A 22217-nucleotide genomic window follows, 5' to 3' on the forward strand; every position below is an offset into this window, starting at 1 on the left:
ACCAGTGAAGGAGAAAACAAAATTTTAACAGAAACAAAGAAAAACTTTTTTTTTTTAAATTTCGGTCTTTTTTAGTTTGTTATCAAAAAATAAAAACCCCAGTGGTGATCAAATACTACTAAAACAAAGCTCTATTTGTGGGAAGAAAATTATAAAAATTTAGTTTGGGTACAGTGTTGCATGACCGCGCAATTGTCAGTCAAAGTGCAACAGCGCTGAAAGCTAAAAATTGTCCTGGGCAGGAAGTGGGGGAAGTGCCCTGTATTGAGGTGGTTAAAAGGAGTTGTAAAGGCAGAAGGTTTTTTTTAACCTTAATGCATTCTTTGCATTAGGATAAAAAAAAAAAAAAAACCTTCTGCGTGCAGCAGCTTCCTCAGCACCCCCCAATTACTTACCTGAGCAACCTCGCTCTCCAGCGATTTCCATGAATGTCTTAGCCATCCAGGACCCTCCTCCTGATTGGCTGAGACACAGCAGCGGGGCCAATGGCTCCCGGGGCTGTCAATCAAAGTCAGTTAGCTAATCAGAAGAGAGAGGGTGTGGGACCGGGTCGGGGCTCCATGTCTGAATGGACACAGGGAGCTGTGACTCAGCTAGGGTGCCCCCATAGCAAGCTGCTTGCTGTGGGGGCACTCGACAGGAGGGAGGGGCCAGGGGCAGCGAAGAGAGACCAGAGAAGAAGAGGATCGGGGCTGCTCTGTGCAAAACCAACTGCACAGAGGAGGGAAGTATAACATGTTTGTTATGATTGTACAATCACTTTAATACATAGAATGTATTAAGGTAAAAAATGCTCAGCCATTAGAACCACTTTAAAATTAAAAGGAATAGTATTGAGCAATGCCTTCTCTAGAAATTTCCATTAGCTAGTTTTTAGGATGCAATTCCACCTTTTACTAAGAAGATAAGCTGCTCAGATATGCTGACAATCAATGATTCACTTGCTCACAACATAACATAGCAACAAGAGAACTCACAATACATTAGCTATGAAGTCATGTATACTCATGCAGAATATTCAATGAATCGGGCATCACAGAATAGAAATGGGGAAGCTGATTTACTAAAAGGAGTTGACAATCTGCAATAAAAATAAGTGTGAAGATCCACTTCAATTATCCAATCATATACAGATTGAGTCCAGGTTCGCACTGAGCTGTGGGAATGAAGCCGTGCGAGTTCAGCTCACTCCCGCATGTCAGGCCTGATTTCGGTAGCGATTTCACAGACATCTGTGTGGGTTTCTGCACAGATTTCAATGGAAATCTCACCCAAAATTGCAAAAAGTAGTACAGAAACTACTTCTTGAAATCGGTGCAGCGCCGCAAACACAGACTCGCACCGATTAGGATGGTGCTATTGCCGGCAATTGTCGCCGATTTGACATGTCAAAACGCACCAATGTGAACCAGGGCTAAATGACAGAAATGTGCTTTTCACATGATTAATCATGTAGTACCCATTGAAGGGTAGCTTTGTCTGTTGTGAGCCGTCTCACTACCATGTTTAAACACATATTAAAGTGGAGTTCCACCCACTTTTACAACTCTTCAGCATCCCTCACTAAACTGTGCACTGTAAACAAATTGGATATTTTTTTTCTCAGCACTTACTGTATATCTGCTGTATTCATTTTTCACTTCCTCCTCCCTGGCCGCGGCCCATCGCATCATTTTCTGTTTGCAATGCCTTCTGGGAAGGGGCGGCAACTTCCTCTGACACTGCCGTTGCTATGGAAACCTGACCTGAAACCTATTACACTGCTTGTGCTGCACTGAGCATGTGCGAGATCTGCAAGGATGAGATCCAGGAAAAAATACAGTCTGGCTTCAGATGCCCAGACTTAAGATGGCCACGGCCTGCTGTAAATTTATAAAATAACAAACTACTGCTATAAACTAACAAGACAGACCTTAGTTTACAGACTAACTTTACTAGAATACATTAAGCTTGTGTATTATAGGGGTATTTTTAATTTAAAAAAAGTATAATTTCGGCCAGAACACCACTTTAAAGTGCCAGTGCCTCCTAGATGCCCTTTTTTTCATTGGAGTCTGCATTTGGAGCAGTGGCTGTGACTGTGCAACTGACAGCCATGGGACTGTTCTGTTGACATGGGGATGGCCCCGCACAGGGCACAGATTAAACCTCCCTTTGTAAGTGAGGCCCAAGTATTAGGCTTCATGTACATGGGACGTTTTTACAACCTGTCCTGAATGATTTAACTTGATAGATAGTAACCAACGTTTAAAACGTCCGTTTTGCCACATTTACATGCCGCGTTTGCGTCTAGAAAACTTTTTTTTTTTTTTTTTTTAATAGCCAAAAATGAAAAAACGCCTGTAAACAAAACGTGGCTAAACGCAAATTACCACGTTTAGAAGCGCTTGAAATGCCTGTAGATTCAGCTTCTGAATGCATTTGTTTGCACTCCAAAAAATGCCTCTAAACTCAACTGCCTAGAAACTACTGTAAACGATCCTGTGTACATGGACAGATAAGATAACATAGAGGAGAGTTCAGGGGCAGCTGAAAAAAAACACCCAACTACTCCTAAACGTCCGTTTACCAGCAGCAGTGTACATGAGGCCTAATAGGAAGTAAACCCTGATGGGTTTTACTTCCACTTTTGCTCCCTGCAAATTAAAAGCATAATGGGCTAGTATGCATTGCATACTAGCCCATTATGTGACCCTTACCTGCAAACGAATCCATCGCTGTCCCCTGTGCAGGCTGCGTCCACCTTCGCCCCTCCTCCTTCCAGGGACTGCGGACTCCGGCTCCGTGACTGGCCAGAGCCACGTGACGTCACTCCCACGCATGCGCATGGTGGCCGTCAGTAACGGCACACGCTGGGGTAGAAACGGCATGGAGGTCCGTTTCTTCACATCGCATGTGCCGATTACATCATCGGCGCACAAGTGAAATATCTCCTAAACAGCGCACGTTTAGGAGATATTTCCGCTACCTATAGGTAAGCCTAATTCTAGGCTTACCTATAGTTAAAAGTCAGGAGGGAGGTTTCACAACCACTTTAAAAAAACTGAGAAGACAGTTTTTCGTTGCTGCATGTCTCTTCTGCAACAACAAACACATACCTGCTTCCTGGCAGCTCAGTGTGCGCATTCCTAGCACACTCCATCTGTGCCAGGATGGCTGACTCCCATGCGCATGCGTGGGATGACATCATTCCACCACCAGCCAAACAAGCTGAAAACCCAGCACCCAGAGGTAGCTGGGCAAGGATGTAACTGCTACACAGCTGGAAGGTGGCGGTGAATATTTCTGAGAATTTAGTTCTGGCTTGAGAAACCTACAAAACTGTCCCACAGGACCTTGGTGCATTAGAGTCAATCCTCTAAAAGATGTGCAATCTCTGGTAACAGAAATACTTGCAACAAGTGAGCCCAAAACTTCTATTCAGTTTTCAACAGAATGTGTTAGAGCCTCTGTCAGTCTGTTATTGCCGTATCCCTATTGCAGAGATTTCCCCTGTCGTCTTTTAAGGACAGAAAGTCAAAGGAAAACTCTCCAATGAGGACAACTAAAGTTTTATCAGAAGAGGGAAAGGTTAGAACCTTTGATTTTTTTTTTTCCCTTTCTGTTAATGCCCTCGTCTCTGGGTGTTTACTGCACCCCTCATTTTTTATACAGGCATAACAGGAAGGGAGAAAAATCTCCCCAGTAGGGTCACAGACAAAAATAAAACCTGGCAGAAAATGTAATGCTCTAATTTTATCCAACATTCAATTTAAAAATTGTCTGGAGCTTTAAGCAGACCATGCAAAGCATAGAGGAGCTGCAAGATATTCCTCAACGATAGGCCGCTGCACTGCGTCATGTAACTTCACAGATCACATGACCAAGGAATAATAGCCAAAAGGAGATCTACCTCTGTTTCTACACCAAGCCACCACCCTATAAAAGTCACATGTGATTGTTATAAAACATTTTATGAGTTTATAAATCTTTCCCATGAAAAAAAGAATAAAACCATAAAATAAAGCCACTTTTCACAACACTTTATCTGAAAATGTATGTCTACCATTCAGGAAAAAAAAAAAAAAAGTTTTGCATGTCCAAGCAAATAGATCTTTGTGCCTCCAGTAAGTTTACAAACTATTAAATGAATGCAGGTGGTTGGCTTAAAATAGCATAAAATCCTGGCGTTTTTTTTCTGCCCAGGGAGTCACAGGTGGTGAGGTCATCTAGCCAAGTAGCCATAGAAATGAATGGCTGTATTCAAATATACGGCAACACTTTTGCGCATCGGTCAGAACACACATGCGCATATGAGGCCTCCCTGAATGCTGACATTCTGCATTTGGGGAACATATCATACGAATACAACCGCTCACAGCCATTCACTACTAATGCCGCGTACACACGATCGGAATTCCGGCCCGCAAAAGACCGATGAGAGTTTTTCGTCGGAAAATGCGACCGTGCGTATGCTCCATCTGACTTTTGCTTGGCGAAGGCATACCTCCAGCTGTATACACCACCTGTGGCTCTCCGGCAGAGAAAAACGCTAGGATTTTACACTATTTTCAAAAGTGTGTGTGAATGAGGCCTAACTGTAGATGTAAACCCTGGATTACATTTACCTTGATAAAGCACTGCGTATAATAACTGCCTTTTTTTTTTTTTTTCACTGCTTTCAAGCTGATGTCAAACTCGCTCCTGTTGCTGGCAATTCCAAATCACCTGCAGCAGGATCGCTAAGAGGCTGCCTGTTTTGTCTCTTTGAAATGGCTCCCTCTGCAACTAGATATGACTCCCTTCACTAGCAATTGAGATCAGTGACAGATAAAGGGAGTGATTCTATAGGGACACTTAGGCTCCATTCACACTAACGCGTTTTTTGATGCATTTTGCAGATATGCATGGGAATTTTTTTAACATGGGTTCCTATGGAACATGTTCACATCAATGCATTTTTGTACCTCTGCGTTTTTGGAAAGGGTCAGGGATTTTTTTTCATGCAAAATGCAGCGTTTTGCATGGAATAGAATTAAATGGACCAGCATCAAAAACGCAAGTACAGCGTTTTTACAGTGTTTTTGACGCGTTTTGCGTTTTTGCCGTTTTTTTAGACTGTATACAGTCCAAAAAAAAAAAAAAAAAAAAAAAACAAAAAACACAAAACGCTGTAAAAACACTGCTCAAAAATGTGGCAAGCACCGCAAAAAGCATGATGTGAATCGAGCCTTAGGCAGCCTTATTAGGCCTCTTTCACACAGACTGTCCGTTCAGGTCCGCCTGTCAGTTTTTTAGGCGGACCTGAACGGACACTCCATGGAGGTCTATGGAGCGTCGGATGTCAGCGGTGACATATCCGCTAACATCAGACCCGCACCGATCCGAAAAAGTGTAACGGAGGAAAAACCTACTTTTCCATCCGTTTTCGGATCGGATGACGACGGACTCTACGATCCGTCATCATCCGATCCCCCATAGGGGAGAGCGGCGCTCTGACAGGTCCGTCGCTGCACAGTGTGCAGCGATGGACCTGTCACCTTCCTGCTCAGCGGGGATCGGCGGAGCGATCCCCGCTGAGCAAGCGGATGTTCACGCGGCAGATCATCACTGATCCGCCCCATGTGTAAGAGCCCTTAGGGATCTTATTTGTCTCTAGCGGCAGAATCACCCATCTGACACCAGCTCTAAGGCTGGGTTCACACTGGAGATCACAGCGGCTCACAGCATGAGTTCGGTGCGTCTCCATTAACCTTTTCAGGTCGGATTTTAGTCCGAATTTTGGGCTGAATTCGGACATGAAACAGACCAAAAGACGCACAGGAATCCTGTGCAATTCGCACCGGAGCCGCTGCGGAGAAGTGTGAACCAGCTCCATAGAGAGTTGATCATAATCTCCTGCTATGCAAATTGGTTGCGAAGAAACCCGCATCCAGTTCGCAATAGTGTGAACCCAGCCTATAGCTTATTCATACATGTGGCTATACCTTCTGCCCCTCTGAAAATCGATCTGCAATGGGCGTTTTATAGCAAATAAAGAGGAGACATATCACCGTCTGCTGTAGCCCTCAAAATGCTGACCCACTGCGCCAGAAATGAGCTGCGTTCTGTGGCGGTACCACTTGCCGAATGCAACAAGTCATTTAACTTTACAGCACGGGGTGGCTGCATTGCTGTGTTTAAGTGGGCAGCCACTGTGGCCATAAAACCACAGCTCAACTGACTGCTTTGGTCAGTGTAAATGATCCCCTACTGTTAGAGATGGGCTCGGGCGTTTCAAAATCTCACATGCCCGATCCCGCCAGGAAGCCGACACTGCACGCGGCTAATCACAGGCAGTGAGACGTTTCCCGATCTGTGCATCTGCTGGCCGAGAAATGTCTCACTGCCTGTGATTAACCCTGTGCAGTGTAGGCTTCCTGGCGGGATCGGCAAGTGGGATTTCGAAGATGCCCGAGCCCATCTCTACTTACCATCAGCCACCACCTGTCTACATACAGCCATAGTAGAGTATCCATGAGTTTTTAGTAGTAGGGACTGGATTTCTGCACAATCACCGATCACTATCTATAGAGAAAACATGTCAGCCTAGAACAAGTCCTAAAAATAATAATAATTCCATGGTAAAGCATCCATGAGATTTTACTGGTAGGGATGAGATCTATGTGCAATCACTGGTAATACTCTATATAGAAGACATGCGTCAGCCTAATACATGTCCCAATAATAATAATAACAAACAATCATCCCTTGGTAAAGCTTCCATTAGATGTTAGTGGTAGGGACTGGATCTATGTGCAGTCACTGGTCATTCTCTATACAGAAGACGTGTCAGCTTAGAACATGTCCTAGTAATAATAATCCCATGGTAAAGCACCCATGCGATTTTAGTGGTAGTGATGAGATCTGTGAGAAATCACTGGTCATTTTCTATACAGAAGACATGTGTCAGCCTAAAACTTTTCACAGTAATAATAATAATAATAATAATAATAATAATAATCCCATGGTAAAGTGCCCAAGAGATGTTAGTGGAAGGGATAAGATCTATGTGCAATCACCTTGTGACAGCCTAGAACTTGCCCCAATAATAATCCCATGGTAAAGCGCCCATGAGATTTTAATTCTAGGGATGAGATCTATGTGCAATCACTTGTCATTCTCTACAGAAAAGACATATGTCAGCCTAGAACAAGTGCTAATATTAATATTATTAGGACTTGTTCTAGGCTGACATATTTCTTCTATGTAGAGAATGACAAGTGATTGCACATAGTTCTCATCCTTACCGCTAAAATCTCATGGAAGTTTTACCATGGGATCATCACCATCACATGTTCTAGGATGACACGTCTTCTGTATAGAGAATGACCAGTGATTGCACATAGATCCCATGGAAGTTTTACCATGGGCTCATTATCATCATCATCAGGACATGTTCTAGGATGTCTTGTCTTCTGTATAGAGAATGATCAGTGATTGTACATAGATCTCATCCCTACCACTAACATTGCATGGACGTTTTACCATGGGCTCATCATTATTATTGGGATGTGTTCTAGGATGACACATGTCTTCTGTATACAGAATGATCAGTGATTGCACATAGATCTCATCCCTACCATTAAAATCTCATGGACGCTTTACCATGGGATGATTATTTATTATTATTATTATTATTATTATTATTAATAATAATAATTATTATTACTATCCCATGGTAAAACCTCCATGAGATTTTAGTGGTAGGGATTGGATCTATGTGCAATCACTGATCATTCTCTATACAGAAGACATGTGTCATCCTAGAACATGTCCCAATACTACTAATAATAATGATTTTGTTAAGCGCTGCGCAAACTGTTGGCGCTATATAAATCCTGTATAATAATAATAATCCCACGGGAAAGCATCCATGTATGTTAGTGGTAGGGGTGAGATCTATGTACAATCACTGGTCATTCTCTATACAGAAGACGTGTGTCATCCTAGAACATGTCATAATAATAATGATGTTGATGATCCCATGGTAAAACGTCCATGTGATGTTAGTGGTAGGGATTGGATCTATGTACAATCACCGATCATTCTCTATACAGAAGAAATGTGTCATCCTAGAACATGTCCTAATAAGAATCTGTAGAACATGCCTGTAAGACATGACACACCCCTCTGTGAGATCACCATGCAGACTGGTTTCCTGACCCACAGAGCTCACATTCAGTAAGATAAACAAGGGCAGGAGAAGCAGCATGGATGTCCCTGATCACACCCAGCACAGGGAGAATGCCCCACCATGACCCCCCCCATCACAAGCCCCCTCCATAGCATATAGTGTAAAAGCCATGCACATGTACTATACCTTGTTCATTCCATTACCCATGGCTGTGGCAGGGCTGCACTGACTAGGACAACAGGAAGCAAAGCTGTGTGAGCTGAATGTGTTTCCTGCTAGAACATGTGTACAGAGGTGTGTGTAGGATGGCCTGGCTGGGCTCGGGCTCAGTCTGTCGGGGACTGATCACTCAGTAACAGCTGATACTGCTCCCTTCTCGGTCCGCCTCGCTCTGCGCCGTCTCCTCCTATGCTGACTCCTTGTTTACAGGCGAGCTCCCGTCACATGAGGCTCAGCACTGCCCTCTGCTGGACGCCCGCCTCCCTTTCCTATCAGCGTTTGATGGCTGCAGCTACAAAACGAAACTGAACGTTTACTAGTGGCGCAGCTATGCATAGCAGCCAATCAGCTTCTGTCTTCAGCTTGTTCAGTTCAGCTTTACAGATAAAAAGCTGGAAGCTGATTGGTTGTCATGCACAGCTCCAGTTTTAGTAAACCCCCCTCACTTTAGGCACAAATATGGCTTATTATTATTTTGTCTAGTACAGTGGTTGTCATGTTATGTGTACATGAAAGGGGACATTTAAGTGTCACCATTAGCGTTGCCACCTCATCCCTTTAAAACTGAACACATATGAATTACACAGGTTCTGAGGCTAATTAAATGCAGATAAGGCAACAAGTGAGTTTAATTACCACCTTAATCAGCCACAGAACCTGTGTGATTAGTATGTGTTCGGGTTTAAAGGGAGGAGGTGGCAACTCTAGTTACCATGCACATTGCAATCTGACTATGCAATCTTTGTACAATCCATCATAAATTTACCAAAAACTAATATAAGTAACTTCCTAAATAAGGATGAGCTCCGGCGTGTTCGCACAGCCCACGTGCAGAGCCCGCCAGGAAGTCGGCACCACGCTGCGCTAATCACAGGCAGTGAGACATTGTCCCAATGCCCAGCTGCAGAGATCGGGAAATGTCTCAGTGCCTGTGATTAACGCAGTGCAGTGCCGACTTCCTGGCGGGCTCTGCACGTGGGCTGTGCGAACACGTCAGAGCTCGTCCTTATTTCTAAACTTACCCAGTCAATCTATTCAATCAGGCAGGCTCTTGCACTACATAGTTGTTGGTAGATCTATAGTTGGCCATACATTATACAATCTGATTATGCAATCTCCTTTAGATTACAGGGCGGACACTATCAGATGGGGGACAGTATTGGACAAGACACCGGCGCCTTGTGTTCAGTGGAGACGGGAGGGGCCGATCCATTCGAAAGGAGAAGCCGATTCATTGGCTGCACGGATCGAGCCCCCTTCCTCTCTCTACTGAACACAGGGGGGAGCGATCTAGCGGCGGGACCGGCCGCCATTTTACTGAAGCCTGCTTGCCAAAAATTGTAAAATGCAAACATTCCCGATTTCCCTGGGCAAATCCCGATTCGGGACAGCCTCTGATCGGGACGAGGGTCCCAAAGTCGGGATTGTCCCAGGAAAATCAGGACTGTTGGCAACTATGAAGTTAGCGTCACCACCCACAGCTTTGGATTCATGTGAGCTGTCGACCTGCTGGAGTATCTCTGTTGTATTGAATAGTGACCTCTTGGAGTTCATGGAGTGTGCCCCAAGCTGTCTTCTCCCCGAGCCGCCTTCTCCCGCCGCTGTCTTCTCCCTCACCACCGCTGTCTTCTTCCTTGCCGCCACTGTCTTCTCTCCGGGTGACATCATCGGATGGCCATGCCCCATGGCTATATAAGAGATTTCAGACAGTGGGGGACGTCCTAATGGAGGAAAACAGCCTCAGGACAAGAGTGGCCTTTTTTGTTTTTAGCGGGTAACCGACGGCGAGGAAGAAGACAGCGGCGGCAAGGAAGAAGACAGCAGCACGGGAAAAGACAGCTCCGGAAGAAGATGACACAGGAAAGTTGGCACCGGGAGAGACGGCTCAGGGAGAAAACATCTCAGGGGTATTTTTTTAATAAAGGACTTGTCAAAAACTGGCCCTTATGAGTCATCAGCTGTCACTGTTTTTTTGGTGAATGGGTAGGGGGGGCGGGATCTGGGGTCCCCTTATTAAAGGAGGCTTCCACATTCCAATAAGCAACCCCCCCCCCATGTTGAGGGCATGCGGCCTGGTATGGCTCACTCGTCCCCTCCCTTTCCTGACCTACCGGGCTGCATGCTCGGATAAGGGTCTGGCATGGATTTTGGGAGGGACCCCACGCCATTTTTTTTTTATTTTGGCCTGGGGGTGTCCCCTCCTTGATCTTTGGGGTGGGGGTGGGGGCACCATGCCATTTTTTTCGTGAGTTTTTTTAGCCAGAAATTTTCTTTTTTACATTCAGCTGTCAGCAGGGAAGCCCGCTGACAGCTGATGACTCATTGGTTAAGGACGCGGCTTCCCGGCCCGCTCCCTAGCAACCAGCTATATAAAGTGAATGTAAAAAAAAACACGAAACCCAAATCGCTGTTAAAACGCAGTTACAAAAACGCAAAAAGCACTGCAGAAACACTCGAAGGCAACATGCATAGATGTGAATCGAGCCAAACACTGTGACACAAGTTTGACCATTATAATTTTGGTCCAACCTATCTGGTAAGAGGTGTCTGTCAACTGCTAATGCCTGGTGGTGGATTTCCCCTTATCTTCATTGCACAGTTGGATTACTAGATGTCATTGATGTGTATTTAACGGGCTGTTTGTAGCTTTATGGATTTTATATTGACCTTACTTGGTTCTGCATGTTTGTGAGCTCACCTTCTATGCACTAATTTTGTTGCACTTGCACTTTATATGTGGTTATTAACTACATTTAATATTATTTATTTAATTTGTTTAATTGCATTTATTATTAGCACTGCTTATTTTTATTTATATCATATATACTCGAGTATAAGCCGAGTTTTTCAGCACATTTTTTTGTGCTGAAAATGCCCCCCTCGGCTTATACTCGAGTCAGATTATCTGCCGCCATGTCAGTATTGATGCGGGGGGAAGGAAAGCCATATTACGCCGTACATTGTCCCCTCCGATTCACAGCAGGGCTCTGAGTATAGGAAGTCTGCACCATACACGCCATCCTGCCTCTTCTTCGTCCATCCGTGGTGAGGAGGAGGCGGAGCTTTGTTACAGTGACAGTGTGTATAGGAAGTCTGCGCCGTCCCACCTCCTCCTCATCTGTCCGTGATGAGGAGGAGGCGGAGCTTTGTTACAGTGGCTATGTGTATAGGAAGTCCGCGCCATCCACTGTAACAAAGCTCCGCCTCCTCCTCGTCACGGATGGACGAGGAGGAGGCGGGACGGCGTGGGCGGCGTGGACTTCCTATACACACAGCCACTGTAACAAAGCTCCACCTCCTCCTCATCACGGACAGACGAGGAGGAGGCAAGCCGGCGTGGACGGCGCACACTTCCTATACACACAGCCCTGCTGTGAATCAGAGGGGGCAATGTATGGCGTAATATGGCTTTCCTTCCCTCCGCATCAGTACTGAAATGGTGGCAGGAGCTTTTGGGGGTTGGATCAGTCCAGCGGAAATTGGTAAGAAAAAAAGTGGATAATGAAAAAAAAAACGTTTGTAAAGGCTTTTATTACATTTTCAGGCTCCTAGGATTACCTAGTTGTCAAGGTGCCCTTACTACAGACACACTTCCCTAAAGCTTCCCCTTTTCACAATCTCTTCCCTATAAGGTACATAGGCACAGTGAGGCTTGCAATGGGCATAGTGAGGCATGCAATGGGCACAGTGAGGCTTGCAATGGGCATAGTGAGGCATGCAATGGGCACACTGAGGCTGAAAATGGGCGCAGTGAGGCTGAAAATGGGCACAGTGAGGCAGCAAATGGGCACAGTGAGGCTGCAGATGGGCATTGTTGACCCTCTTTTCCGCTTACAGTAGCTGCTGCATTCTCACCCTAGGCTTATACTCGAGTCAATAAATTTTCCTGTTTTTTTGTGGTAAAATGAGGTGCCTCGGCTTATATTCGAGTATATACGGTATCTGGCATGAGCTGGTATCACAATTAGTTAAGTAGCTGCTTGCTGTTCAATTGTTTGACCTAGTGACAATTTAAAAAAAAGAGAAGTATGGGATTTTCTTTTTTGTGAATCATACTTACCTAGCTGGATGCAGCATCAGTCTGATGCTGCATCGTTCCCCTCTAACACTGATAACCGAGTGATTAAACACAGCCTATCACTTGGTTCTCAGAGCTCTGTGAGCAGAGAGCCGGTGACCATCAGCTCGCCGGAGTGCTGGGCTGTGGAGGGGGTGGGACCGGCTGGCTCAGGCTCTCAGGAGCTCTCTGAGAGGCTGAGTCGGGTGCCTGTAAAGGTATGTGGGCGGATCCCAACCATATGGTCGCAATCCTTCCCAAGCCTGGTTCGACTCTGTGATGTCAGCCCGCTGTCTCCTGAAAACGAGTCACAGGAGTGCACAGAACTGTATGAACTGTACTCCTGTGATCTACAGGAGAAGTACAGCCAAATGAGCTTTGACAGTACTTCTCCTTTAAGCAATTTACTATTTATTTAGTTTTAAAATTACTTTGGATCTACCATTAACTGTGAAGTTTATGAAACTGCCTGATCTGCACCCATATTACATAGTTTTAGAAATTTTAAAAGGTGACCATAAACTACAAACTTATTGTTTTCAAACAATAGTGATTGTTTGTAAGAGTACTGGCTACCCCAGTACTCTCTGAAGCCTCGTCCGTGGCGTAACGCTTAAGGGAAAAAGCCAACAACTTACGATTTTCACGTATGTGTCACAGTAATTAGTTGGAAGATAACCTGAAGTGAATAGCCTCCGAGCATATACAAGCTGCAGCCTTCAGCAGAGGTGCCACCTGGAGGTTTTTGTACTATGTTCCTGTCGGTCTGTGCACCAGTTCGAGTGCACTGAAAAACGTGAGTTGGTGGGATATAGTTTTAATAATAAACATAGTTGGTTTTATGGAAAGCACTATGGTCCATGTATTTTTTCTGGGCTTCCTAGTATGATTGGGGTGAGCGTTATCTGGTGAACATGGACCAGGAAGAAGATAGAGGAAAATACAACCCAGATATTGTGCTTAAAGGGACAATCATTTTTAGACCTATTGCCTATAGGTCAAAATATGAGGTGAGTGGCCAATGGTGAGGTTACACAGGGTGTGAAGAATTTTTAAGAAGAAGCACGCATTGAAAAGATTTCAGATTTGGTGGAAGAGCACATTCATGTGGGCATTTTCGCATATTTATGTTGTATGTTATGTATATATATACTATATATATATATATATATATATATATATATATATATCATTCTTTTTGGACTGTTCATGAAATGGTTTCATCCCACATTGAACTTATACACTGGATGTTATTGAAGACTTTATTTGTTTGTGTATATTCATGTATTTATGTACAGGTGTAGTGCTGAATCACTATTGTTTGTAAATATTCTGATACTTGGGAGTGAGTGTGTCAGGAAGGCTCTGTCAGAAGACAGAATAATAGCTGCAGAAGAATCCCTGTTCCCTGAATGCCTGGAAGCAGAGGTGCGTTAGCGCGTGCTAACGTGCAAACGCATATGTGCAAAAATGCTACCATGTGAATGCATATGCACATGCTCGGGAATGCAAATGCAAAGTTTAGGGCGCCAAATAGACTATTTAAGCTGGATCAGCACCCAGGATCAGTGCTGTCTCGTCTGCAGCGTTCTGCGATTGTCCCGTTTCCTGTTACCTTCATCTGCTCTTGAATTATTGACCCAGCTTGTTCCTGACTATTCCTGCTTTCCACCTGCATTGACCACAGCTTGTTCTTTGCCCATTCTCTTGCCTCCGCATCTGTACTTGATCTGATTGCTCTGTGTATGTCTGACTCCGCTTACGTTCCAGCCCCTCCAGAGCTACCAGGTTGCTAGCACCTGTCCAGCAACCTCTGGGACCTGCTCTTCGGCTAAGTACCAGCCTGTTCTTGCCCACAAAGATCCTCTGCCATCTGGCAGGCCACTGGATCAGCAGCCCAGCAGCAAGCATGTCTACTGCCACTCGTGCGACTGCACTCCTGCGTAGGGATGAGCTTCGTGTTCGAGTCGAACCCATGTTTGACTCGAACATCGTCTGTGCGCCCGTTCGCCGAATTGCGAACGATATGGGCCGTTCACGCCAAATTTGTGTGGCGCGTCATGGCCCATAATTCACTGCGGCATCATAGTGCATTGCTGGCTGATGATTGGCCAAGCATGCACTATGACCCGCATGCTTGGCCAATCACAGCGCCGTCTGAACAGAGAGCCGCAATTGGCCAAAACTAAGGAGGCTTTGGCCAATTATGGCTCAGGGGATTTAGCACACGCCCCACACTATATAAGGCCGCCTGCACGGCGGACCTGTGTAGTGTGTGTTCCGGCATTCATAGATAGAGAGAGAGAGAGAGACAGACAGTGTCATTTGATTTGAGTTAGATAGATTAGGCAGAACAGTCAGTCAGTTAGCTGCACTTACAGTGTATTGTGTATATATATGCATCCCAGGTGTTGCATATATATATATATATATATATATATATATATATATATATATATATACACTGTATTCCGTTTAGCTAGATCCGTTCCTGTTATCTTCTTACTGACAGGCAGGCTTGTCTTGTTACAGTATTTACAGCTACCTGAAGAAAATTGCTGGTGTTCTTTTGATCCTATTAGTACCACAGTCAGGCAGCTAGACTATTTACAGTTAGTGCAGTGCGTCCTGCTCACAGTGTTCAGCTAAAACTACAAGTTAGTGGGGTGCGTCCTGCTCACAGTGTTCAGCTAAACCTACAAGTTAGTGGGGTGCGTCCACCTCACAGTGTTCAGCTAAACCTACAAGTTAGTGCGGTGCGTCCTGCTCACAGTGTTCAGCTAAAACTACAAGTTAGTGCGGTGCGTCCACCTCACAGTGTTCAGCTAAACCTAGAAGTTAGTGCGGTGCATCCTGCTCACAGTGTTCAGCTAAAACTACATGTTAGTGCTGTGCGTCCTCCTCACAGTGTTCAGCTAAACCTACAAGTTAGTGTAGTGCGACCTCTGCACAGTGTTCATCTAAAACTACAAGTTAGTGCTGTGCGTCCTCCTCACAGTGTTCAGCTAAACCTACAAGTTAGTGTAGTGCGACCTCTGCACAGTGTTCATCTAAATTTACAAGTTAGTGCAGTGCGTCCTGCTCACAGTGTTCAGCTAGATCCGTTCCTGTTATCTTCTTACTGACTGGCAGGCTTGTCTTGTTACAGTATTTACAGCTACCTGAAGAAAATTGCTGGTGTTCTTTTGATCCTATTAGTACCACAGTCAGGCAGCTAGACTATTTACAGTTAGTGCAGTGCGTCCTGCTCACAGTGTTCAGCTAAAACTACAAGTTAGTGGGGTACGTCCACCTCACAGTGTTCAGCTAAACCTAGAAGTTAGTGCGGTGCGTCCTGCTCACAGTGTTCAGCTAAAACTACAAGTTAGTGCTGTGCGTCCTGCTCACAGTGTTCAGCTAAACCTACAAGTTAGTGTAGTGAGACCTCTGCACAGTGTTCATCTAAAGCTACAAGTTAGTGCAGTGCGTCCTGCTCACAGTGTTCAGCTAGATCCATTCCTGTTATCTTCTTACTGACAGGCAGGCTTGTCTTGTTACAGTATTTACAGCTACCTGATGAAAGTTGCTGGTGTTCTTTTGATCCTATTAGTACCACAGTCAGGCAGCTAGACTATTTACAGTTAGTGCAGTGCGTCCTGCTCACAGTGTTCAGCTAAAACTACAAGTTAGTGGGGTACATCCACCTCACAGTGTTCAGCTAAACCTACAAGTTAGTGTGGTGCGTCCACCTCACAGTGTCCAGCTAAACCTACAAGTTAGTGCGGTGCGTCCTGCTCGCAGTGTTCAGCTAAAACTACAAGTTAGTGGGGTGCGTCCACCTCACAGTGTTCAGCTAAACCTACAAGTTAGTGCGGTGCGTCCTGCTCACAGTGTTCAGCTAAAACCACAAGTTAGTGCTGTGCGTCCTCCTCACAGTGTTCAGCTAAACCTACAAGTTAGCGTAGTGAGACCTCTGCACAGTGTTCATCTAAAGCTACAAGTTAGTGCAGTGCATCCTGCTCACAGTGTTCAGCTAGATCCGTTCCTGTTATCTTCTTACTGACAGGCAGGCTTGTCTTGTTACAGTAGTTACAGCTACCTGAAGAAAATTGCTGGTGTTCTTTTGATCCTATTAGTACCACAGTCAGGCAGCTAGACTATTTACAGTTAGTGCAGTGCGTCCTGCTCAAACTGTTCAGCTAAAACTACAAGTTAGTGTGGTGCGTACACCTCACAGTGTTCAGCTAAACCTACAAGTTAGTGCTGTGCGTCCTGCTCACAGTGTTCAGCTAAAACTACAAGTTAGTGTGGTGCGTCCTCCTCACAGTGTCCAGCTAAACCTACAAGTTATTTTTTTGCGAGCTCTGCACAGTGTTCAGTTAAAGCTACCTGTAGAAGGTTGGTGGTGTTTTCCTGATCCTATCACTACCGCAGGCAGCTAAAAAAGCTACAAGTTAGTTTTTTGCGAGCTCTGCACAGTGTTCAGCTAAAGCTACCTGTAGAAGGTTGGTGGTGTTCTCATACTACAGGCAGGCAGTTGATTTTGCTAGCTGCAGTATCAGTACAAATCAGTAACACCACCACCAAAGGCCCAATTTTTCTGCCCTTGTTCAACAGGGGCATGTAATTACAATTCTTGATCTAATATTTCACAGCAGGGCCCTGTGAGGGCTTACAGTGTTGTGGCCACAACAACACCTAAGGCCCAAATTTCTGCTGAGTATATAGGGCAGGCCCCTACTTTCAAACATCTAACTTACAAACGACTCCTACTTGCAAACGGAAGGAGACAACAGGAAGTGAGATGAAATCTACCCGTAGGAAGGGAAATTCTCTCCTGTAAGAGTTAATATGGGAAAAACATTTCTCCTTTCCACTGATGCTTTCCAATCCTTGTTCCACAAAAAAACCCAAATTTTCAAAAAACATTTGTCATTGGGACAAAAAGTGAGGTGAAATCTTCTGAAGAGGAGGAAAGACAGCAAAACAAATGTCCCAGGGGTGATAACCCTTCCCTATGTTTTCCAAAAAGCTTAAAAAAGATTTTTTGGCTGGAGCTAAACACGTTAAAAATGTACCCGTTAAAAATTACAAACAGATTCTACTTAACAATAAACCTACAGTCCCTGTCTTGTTTGCACCGCCTGTATACTGCTGTTCAAAGTACCACACCTTTCCTTATTTTAATTTGGGTGCGGGGTTCCCCTTAATATCCATACAAGACCCAAAGGGCCTGGTAATGGTCTGGGGGGTACCCATGCCGTTTGTCTCACTGATTTTCATCCATATTGCCAGGACCCGACATTACATTAAACCCGCAAGCAGTTTTAAATGAGATTTTTTCCTTTAAAAATGACATTTTGTGCAGGGACTGTTCTAAACACGGGAAACATGCGCCACTTTACAGGCATACTATAGACACACCCCAGGTACGATATTTAAAGGAATATTTCACTTTTTTTTGTTTTTACTTTAAGCATCATTAAAATCACTGCTCCCGAAAAAACGGCTGTTTTTAAAAGTTTTTTTTGCATCGATACAAGTCCCCTGGGGTAGGACCCGGGTCCCCAAACCCTTTTTAGGACAATACCATGCAAATTAGCCTTTAAAATGAGCACTTTTGATTTCGAACGTTCGAGTCCCATAGACGTCAATGGGGTTCTAACGTTCGTGCAAATTTTCGGTCCGTTCGCAGGTTCTGGTGCGAAACGAACCGGGGGGTGTTCGGCTCATCCCTACTCCTGCGCCACCTGTATACTCTATCAGGGTCCCTGAGTCAGAGGTGCAAGAGAATCATTCCTCTGCATAACCCAGGCTCTATCCACCAGGTACGTGACAGAGTGGTACTCTCAGATTCTAGTGGCAGCACTTTATTGGTTTACTTCGTTACATTGGTGTGCGCAGGGGTTTTATTTGTTTGTACAAACTTACTGTTCAATCTCCTTTAGATCTACCATCAACTTAAAGGGATAGTTCACTTTTACCACAAAACTGCCTATTCAGATAAAGGATACAAAAATGCAAATTTGTGCAACAAACCCGTTTTTAAATGCATACTGTTAGACAGGTTAATCTGGTTGGTCGCAGGCTGGTTGGTAAATAGAGCTTGGAATTTTTCCAAGGATTTCGGCTTATGAAACCTGACTGGAATACTCCCAGGACTTTGCTAAGTACTCCCAGGGCGTTGCTAAGTGAGGCCTAGTCATCACTGCTCACCTCCACTATCACAGGAGTAAGCTCTCAAATGCTCAGCTCAGAGCTACTGCATGAGGGGAGAGAAAGAGTATGTGAGGGGGTTTGAATCAGAGAAAGAGCTCACTACTGTGATGGTGGAGGTGTGCAGCTGTAGCTAGGCCTCACTTAGCAACGTCCTGGGAGTCCTTAGCAATGTCCTGAAAGTATTCCAGTCAGGCTTCATAAGGTATGTACAGTAAATGGCCTACACCTATAGCATGGGTATTATTCACCTTTAGTCAGAGCTACACAGTTTGATTTCATCTACAAACATCCCTTACCTGCATAGGCAGGTTTTTTGTAAAGGTGAACTATCCTTTTAAATCAGCACCATCCACTATCCTACTGACTGACACTGTCCACTGCCCTACTGACACCATCCACTGCTCTACTGACACCATCCACTGCTCTACTGACACCATCCACTGCCCTACTGACACCATCCACTGCCCTACTGACACCATCCACTGCTCTACTGACACCATCCACTGCTCTACTGACACCATCCACTGCTCTACTGACTGACACTGTCTATTGCCCTACTGACACTGTCCACTGCACTACTGACACCATCCACTGCTCTACTGACTTACCCTGTCAACTTTTAAGGTAGGTTAATTATATGTTTTTATCCCAGGACAAATCTTCTTCCAACCCCCAAACCCCCCCTCCCTCTACTTTCCATGCTCGCTTCCCACACCGCGTTGAAAGTGAACTGCAGTTGTGATCTGCAGCAGGTGTCAATATTAACTTAACATAGAACAAGATTGCGCTGCGCTAGAGTAAATCACATTATCATATGAACTTCTCAATGTGACTATAATACCAGAAAAAATATATAACTAAAAGATTATAAAAAGTGCTTTCACAAAATCGAATAGAAGTGCGGTGTGCACATAAAACTAAGTATGAATTTTCCAACATGTAATCATGAAATCACATACAAGTGTACTGTGCAAATAAATGTAGATACATAAATGTATACATAAATTCATAAAAAACGTGTAATGATTCTTATAAAGTGCAACATGCATATACTATAGTATAAATAAAAGACAAAAAATTATAATAAATAAAAATACACAAAAGTGCCCAGTGAACCATATATAAATTAAATAGGCCTGTAAAAGTATCTGTGAAAAAAAGCGCCCAAAAAAGTGCATATAACAGTGTCCAAAAATTGCATTTAAAATAACCAAAAAAAATGTGCATATATTAGTGTCCAAAAATTGCATTTAAATGTCCAAATTGAGTGTCATCCAGCGTGCTTAATCCAAGTGTTGCAAAACCATGCTCCGGTGTGCCTCAGTGACCCCCCAAAGTGATTGCGCTCACCTTAGAGCGTGTGACACAGTGATTAGCTGTGTCAAAACACGCTGTGGAGCCACCCCCGGGCTCTATATAGCTAATTAGATGTGGTCTCCAACCTGGATCAATGCAGCTCCATAGGCTCCATACCATAAAATAGAAAGAGACTGTATAGTGTAATACTGTAAAAAATGTCTTTATTCAAACATAAACCCACTCCCCACAAGGGGGGTACTCACATTTCCCTGGTGTGTGAGTGCACTGTTCTGTACAAACTTCATAAAAACCGCCGGTCGGCGTGTAGTATAGTATGCGCTTCTCCCAGCTATGCTCAGTGCTGCTCACTCCGTCCTGGCCCCTCCCCTACGTGTGTTCGAAACAGGGGTCATGTGTCTTCATCAGGGGGCTTTTTTATAGTATTACACTATACAGTCTCTTTCTATTTTATGGTATGGAGCCTATGGAGCTGCATTGATCCAGGTTGGAGATCGCATCTAATTAGCTATATAGAGCCCGAGGGTGGCTCCACAGCGTGTGTTTTGACACAGCTAATCACTGTGTCACACGCTCCAAGGTGAGCGCAATCACTTTGGGGGGTCACAGAGGCACACCGGAGCATGGTTTTGCAACACTTGGATCAAGCACGCTGGATGACACTCAATATGGACATTTAAATGCAATTTTTGGACACTGATATATGCACATTTTTTTTGGTTATTTTAAATGCAATTTTTGGACACTGTTATATGCACTTTTTTGGGCGATTTTTTCACAGATACTTTTACAGGCCTATTTAATTTATATATGGTTCACTGGGCACTTTTGTGTATTTTTATTTATTATAATTTTTTGTCTTTTATTTATACAATAGTATATGCATGTTGCACCTTATAAGAATCATTACACGTTTTTTATGAATTTATGTATACATTTATGTATCTACATTTATTTGCACAGTACACTTGTATGTGATTTCATGATTACATGTTGGAAAATTCATACTTAGTTTTATGTGCACATCGCACTTCTATGCGATTTTGTGAAAGCACTTTTTATAATCTTTTAGTTATATATTTTTTCTGGTATTATAGTCACGTTGAGAAGTTCATATGATAATGTGATTTACTCTAGTGCAGCGCAATCTTGTTCTATATTGATTTGCACGGTTATGAAACGTGGTCTGCGTTTGCTGCTGGGTACCTACATCTGTGGTTTTTTCTTGGGCACTGGATTATTGTGGCTCATAAGACTCTTGTTTTATTTGAATATTAACTTAACGACACCCCAAAAGCCAGTCGCAAATGCAGTGCGTTTGCTCACATGGTACAGTAATACCATGCGATCTGGTTGCTGTACATTTTATAAAGTAGTGCATGCACAACATTTGTTGCGGTCTGGCATTATTCTAGCCCATTCACTATTGGGCTGAAATCGCACTGCACCCGGGTCACACGTGAATCGCACAGAATGCACAGTGCGTTCCTGTGCAATTTATAGTGTGAACCAGCTCTGTGTCGTGGAGCCCACACAGGGCTCCACTAACTTGCCTGGCAGGGGGGTGGGTACTAGCTTGGGCATCTGGGGCAATTGCACTCCATCTCTTGTGGGGTAAACAAAATAAATGAAAAAAGAAAGCTCCAGTATCAGCGCTATAGTCTTAGGGTGACCCCACTTTCTGAATAGCCCCAAATGTGGAATGAGCACAGTTTATGGGGTCAAAAAGTAAAGTCTTTAGTCCGCCCAAGCAAGGATTAAAAACACTACTGGTGCACAGGGCCATGCAGCTCCATCAGCCAGCGGGACACTGGAAACTGTGAAAACATAAAGAAAAGGCAGAGTGCAGGGGCTCCTTGTGCAATACAGTTTTATTAAGTGACTACACAACAATTAAAAACAAGTTGCACTCACAGTCTGCTGCTTGTTGAATTATACTTGTGTGTTTAGCGCACTACTCCCTTGGGAGCTGCTGTGTTGTTCATTACCTTTATGTCAATTACCCCGATCTTCCTTCCCATGCAACTTTAACACGCCAGACAGTCTTTGTATTTAATAAAACTGTAACTTTATTCTTGAACTCAGGTTGATGCAACAAGTGAATAGAGGATATGAGATGCCCCTATGATTTCTGGTTCCTGGCTTTGTATATATTCCCCATATGTGAACTGGCCAGCATCACTCTAAATAATGCCGTGGATAAGAGATTCCAAAATCCCAGGCCTCCACCGCCTAATTCTGGATTCTTGTCATCAATCCCTGCCAGTTCTG

At 44.2% G+C, this 22217-nt stretch overlaps 1 protein-coding gene across 1 annotated transcript in view; it reads right to left on the reverse strand.

The window, feature by feature from the left end:
- DUSP22 (dual specificity phosphatase 22) overlaps positions 1-8606 on the reverse strand; it is a 211998-nt gene extending 203392 nt beyond the window's left edge. Inside the window, exon 1 of the mRNA XM_073630966.1 lies at positions 8342-8606. Coding sequence (XP_073487067.1) covers positions 8342-8362 — 21 coding nt within the window. The 5' untranslated portion in view covers positions 8363-8606. The remainder of the gene's footprint in view (positions 1-8341) is intronic.
- Positions 8607-22217: the final 13611 nt, after the last annotated feature.

The sequence above is a fragment of the Aquarana catesbeiana genome, linkage group LG05 (genome assembly GCF_042186555.1).
Source record: "Aquarana catesbeiana isolate 2022-GZ linkage group LG05, ASM4218655v1, whole genome shotgun sequence".
Taxonomy (NCBI): domain Eukaryota; kingdom Metazoa; phylum Chordata; class Amphibia; order Anura; family Ranidae; genus Aquarana; species Aquarana catesbeiana.